Source organism: Sycon ciliatum, unplaced genomic scaffold (genome assembly GCF_964019385.1).
Source record: "Sycon ciliatum unplaced genomic scaffold, ocSycCili1.1 SCAFFOLD_1199, whole genome shotgun sequence".
Classification (NCBI taxonomy): domain Eukaryota; kingdom Metazoa; phylum Porifera; class Calcarea; order Leucosolenida; family Sycettidae; genus Sycon; species Sycon ciliatum.
Genome location: NW_027044903.1, coordinates 10,388 through 15,228, shown reverse-complemented (window position 1 = coordinate 15,228; position 4,841 = coordinate 10,388). Strand labels below are relative to the sequence as shown.

General features: G+C 50.3%; 1 protein-coding gene across 1 annotated transcript; it reads right to left on the bottom strand.

Moving 5' to 3' along the window:
• Positions 1-576: 576 nt before the first annotated feature.
• LOC135830716 (uncharacterized) lies at positions 577-4,201 on the bottom strand. The gene has a single exon (XM_065342942.1). It carries the CDS (start codon positions 3,697-3,699, stop codon positions 577-579), a length of 3,123 nt encoding a protein of 1,040 aa, XP_065199014.1. The 5' UTR covers positions 3,700-4,201.
• Between the last annotated feature and the right edge of the window lie 640 nt (positions 4,202-4,841).

Sequence of the window (4,841 nt, the reverse complement as noted above, 5' to 3'; positions counted from 1 at the left end):
CTAAGGCAGCTGTATCCTGGCCACGAGTACGAGCATTTGTGTGCGGGCCAACTGATCGCAGGAGAAACAGTGACTGAAGGAGGGGGCTAGTAATTGATGACAAGCAGCGATAGACCAAAACGTATAGTGGCTGAGAAGCTACACTTGTTCAGGTCTGCTTCCCTTACGTGCGTTTCGCCGAGCAACATGCCCAACTGCAAGGTTGGATGGCGTTTCTGGCCTCCCTACAGACGTTCAAGACGTTCAAGACAGTAGTGAGTAATTTTGGAGAAGCGAGACAAATTTTGAAGAACTCGTCGGAGATGTTGACCAAGGCAAGGACTTCGAAAAATGGTAAGTACGCATGTGCGGTGCTGTATGACTCACTGCTGTTACGGGCTGGCCACTGAGTAAGATGGCCGCCATTTCGTCACGTGCACGCTGCAGCGCGGTTGGCATAACAATCGAGTATGACGTACCCACGCGTGCACGCATGCAATGCAAAAGCAAAGCAAAAATCAGAAAACGGAAATGCCTTTCGAAACCTTTTGTTTGAAAATACTACTTCAAAAAAGTATGCAGTTATCTCTTACTCTCTCACTCCTTGCGTCTTCGCTTTCGAGTAGATCGTTCTGGGAGCAGAGAAGCTAAATGCGGTAGCGTAGATGAGAGGTGCTGCCTGACTGTGACTTTCAGGCGCTCCAAGTTGTTGACGATCCCGCCGTGACGCTTTTCCAGAGAGTTGAATTCCGCATGGATGCTTTCACCTCCTTGCTCAGCAAGGAGTCCGAGACCAACGCCGAACGTATCCATTGAGGCTGGTACATGTGCCTCCAGGAGGTGTAGCTTCGGCGTAATGTGGCCAAGCTTTCGTCTCACAATTTCAGCACGAGCAGTGCCCATGAACGTCCTGACGTCGGATTTGAAGGCCGCCAAATCTTCAGGTGTCATCTTCTTGCAAGACAAGTAACGTCGCCTGCATGCAGCGAACTGCTCCATAAGAGCCATGTATCGGCTGCAAACATCAGTGGCATCCGACAGAACACTGGCAGAGGCGGTGCGTCCGTCCTCTTGTATGACTGCCAGCGGTGCTGAAGCCAATTGCTCAATGACGGTGCTCTGCAAAGCGTGGTGAACATGGTTGCCGATGAAGCTTCCTCCATGGTACCGTTGGCGACAGATGTTGTTGCGCTGCAATACCTTGTCTAGGGACTGCTCGCATGGGCCACTGATGGTGCCCGTGATCCGCTGGATCTCCTCGACAAGACTGCTAGTCTCCTCCTCCAGAGATGACCTGGATGCTGCCTGCTGGGCACACTGGACTTGGATCACCCCAGCTGCTGCCTGGATCTGCGCTGGGAGTAGCGTGTTGCTGTGCAATGCCAGCCAATCAAGCTGATTCCTCAACTGCTGGGCAGAGGCGTTAACAGCAATCAGCTCATCCTGCTTCTCCCGCAACTTTTGGTGTTTGGCCACAATGGTCGAGAACTGCTGGCTGTCAGCAGGTGTGGCAGGCCCAGATGCAGCCAGGGACATGTCCAGTGTCTGACAGTCCTTCACCAGCGCCTCAAAAATCCACTTGAAGATGCCCAAGTCAAGGTGGAGGACTGGGATGATTGCATCTTCAATGGGTATGGGCAGAATGACGGGACGGATGCAGTTCTTAAATCTTTTGGCATCGGGCAGACGAGCTCCCGCTGCAACAAACGCTGAGTGGCATGTCTCAAGTGAAGCTAGTGACCGACAGTTGGACGTGGCACCAGGCTGTTGGAACTCGGTCTTTGTGGCCTCGCAGTGAAGGCAAGGATGCACTGCACTTGATCCGGAGAGTCCATACTGCTGAGTTTGAAACTCATAGTCGCCAAACAGTAGAACTCTCACGGATCTTCCATGCCACAGAGTGCTGCTGAGGAGATTGATTTGCGACGCAAATGGCTGGAGAGCAGTGGCAAGGTTTGCTGGCGAGTCCTTCGCGGCAAAGACGACAAATGGAATGATATTCCGTATGGAATTAGGATGGCGTACATTGCAAACTTGCACAGACATTTTAAACGAATCACCGCCATGGTCGCCACCCACTTTGACCCATATCTGGTCCTCTGGTATGACACCAGCATGCCAGAACAATTGCTCAGTGCTGTCCAGCTGGTCCAGATAGCCGTGCACAGTTCCAACGAGATCAGGTAGCGCCACCATTGGCCTCATCTCTATTTCGGCGGTCTTGCCAATCACAAATGGCACATCCTCTGCAACTATGTTGACCTTTAGGTGTTCATTCAGCTGCTGCCGCATAGTACCTTCAGACTCAAGATGCAAGCCGTAATCCTTCAGCCAGACCTTGAGCTTCCTGAGCTGAAACCAGGGCATGTGAAGATCAGCCTTCATGGCTAGTGTGCTGCCTTTTTCTATTGATCTTGGCAACACACCTGCTGCAATCAGCAATGCCCTCCGCTCCTCTTCTGGCATGCGACGAATAGTGGCAGCTTGCTGCGCTTGAATACTGCTAGCACTGCTGCCGCAAACGAGCTGCTCGGTTTGGCGTAACTCTAGGGATCTGCGACGCTGTGTCCGCTCTGATGCTTCGTCAGATGAAACTGTTCCAACTGTCGTTTTCTTCCAAATCTGGGAGGGACCCTGGCTTCTGAGATGAAGTAGTCCATTGTCTGACTTCGATCGCACCAGGTGGCTTGTCAACTTTTCGGCAACATTGCCCTGCAACTTCTTTGGTGATGCATGAAGAATGTCACCAACGGGAGTTGTAGGTGTGATGGTGTGCTTGCCTGTATTGGTGCATGTCTGGCCATGGTGCTGAAGACTAGCTAGTGGTATATGCACACTACAACCATTGAAAGAGTCAAGATAATTGTCACAACGGACAAGCACTTCGGCTAAACAGTTCTTCAGCGTCAGGCTAGGAGTCAGCAACTGTGATGCTTGGAGTGGACTGCGGCATACTGGACACGAAGCATGCATGACCAGCCAATGCCATATGCAATCTACACAAAAATTCTTTCCGCAACAGCTTGCCTGCACAGATTTGTCCAGAATGTGTTTGCAGATGCTACAGATCAGCTCAGAGAAATTCATGATAAATCTGTCTGGGCTTAGTTCTCTCTCTGTTTTGTAACTTGGTGTAGCTCTGCTTATTAACTCTGACTTGGCGATATCTTGCCCCTGTAGCGACTCGTTTGTTGCGGAAATACTTGCAGGGCGGAGCTGCTTCTCAGCAGGCGTTGGTACCATTGTGCTGCTTGTACTGCTTGTGTTGGACTGTATACCAGATGCAGCTGGAGAAATCTGTGATGACTGCGTGGGTTGTGTGGAACTGGTGCATTGTGTGTCTGGTTGGGAACGTACAGGGGGTACAGTTGTGCGTTTTTTCTTTGCGGGTCGTCCACCAATTTTGATTTTCTCCACTCTTGAACATGTCTTACACTGACTCTCAGCATCATGGGGTAACCACTCCACAGGGGATGCACATCCTCCACCACAACGATTGTATTTGTCACTGGATAGTGCCCTGTTGACAGTTTTGTTGCACGTACTGCAGAAGCGTGTGGGGTGGATATCAGGCTTGTCTTGGCTGACGTCTATCCCAAACGCTTTTTTTAGACCGTCCGCATTTTCGCGGACACTATACAGTGTAGTTTGCTTACATTTAGTCAAGCGCACACCACCGACACGACAGAGAAGTGTCAGGGCTTGCAAGTGAGTGGCCATTCCTGCAGCAATCAAGCAAAATTTGTCCGATGGGTCGGTTAGAAAAATTTAGGAACGGATTGCGACGGGGCTTGCGCGAATGGTTCCTCACCTGAATGAAGAACACGCAAAAACTAAGAGAAGTCGTCGGAAAACTCAGGAAACAGGGAAGGAAGGGGGCGAATATCACTATCACAAAAGGTATCTACGTGTGTGCCACTGTGTGGTACGAACTGACATGAAGAACGAAAAGAGATCGCGGAAGATTGGTTTTTCCGAATTTCGATGTAGTTCCTTTTGGAGTCGCTGCAGTAGATGTACATGTCTCAGTTGCTTCGGTCGTTGTTCTTCTGAGTGGCATAGAAGCTGCTCAGGAGAGGCGAGAAGATGGAAAACGCGATCGAAAATGCACGTGAAAGTTTCAAAATTTCAAAATTCTCAGACCCTTGAGTACGGAAGAGTGCATGCGGCCGGTGTCCTCGTACCCGGGCTAATATGGCCATGATTATGTGCACTGTAACAGCAGTGGACTGCTGTTCTTGCCCGGATATGCGGGCAAGAACAGCAGTTGTACCGTATCGCGTACAGAATAAGCGGGCAAGATCTACTGATCTTGCCCGCTTATTCTTTCCGCTCATTGGCTGTGGCCTGGCAACAAGCACGTGCCATGTCTGAACTGATGATTCGTTTTATCAAGAGTACATAACCCCCCAGAGTGTGCAACGCCTGATCCAGCTCTGCATAGGGTCTTGGTCGAGCGGAATCGGATCTTTGCGTCATAATACCGTACACATCTGAGGGGAACCCGGGGAGTCGCGGGTACTCTTGGATCAAAAACAATGGTGCCCTGCCTCGAGACCGGCCTTGCGCTGGTGTGAAGTGTACGCATGACATCAGAAGATCCGATTCCGCTCGACCAAGACCCTACACAGAGCTGGATCGGCGTTGCACACTCTGGGGGGTTATGTACTCTTGGTTTTATGTGTTGATTCTTCACAAAATGTGTTACTTTGTGCGTTCATCAGGCTCAAAGTGTGAAAAAAAAGAGTTCATGCACTGCAAACACCCGTGTGTTCCAATTTTTAATTTTTAATCTTGCCCGTAAAAGAGGCTGTAAAAAAAAAAAAAGTTCCAATGTACGGTGCACGTGTGCCTTTTGAACT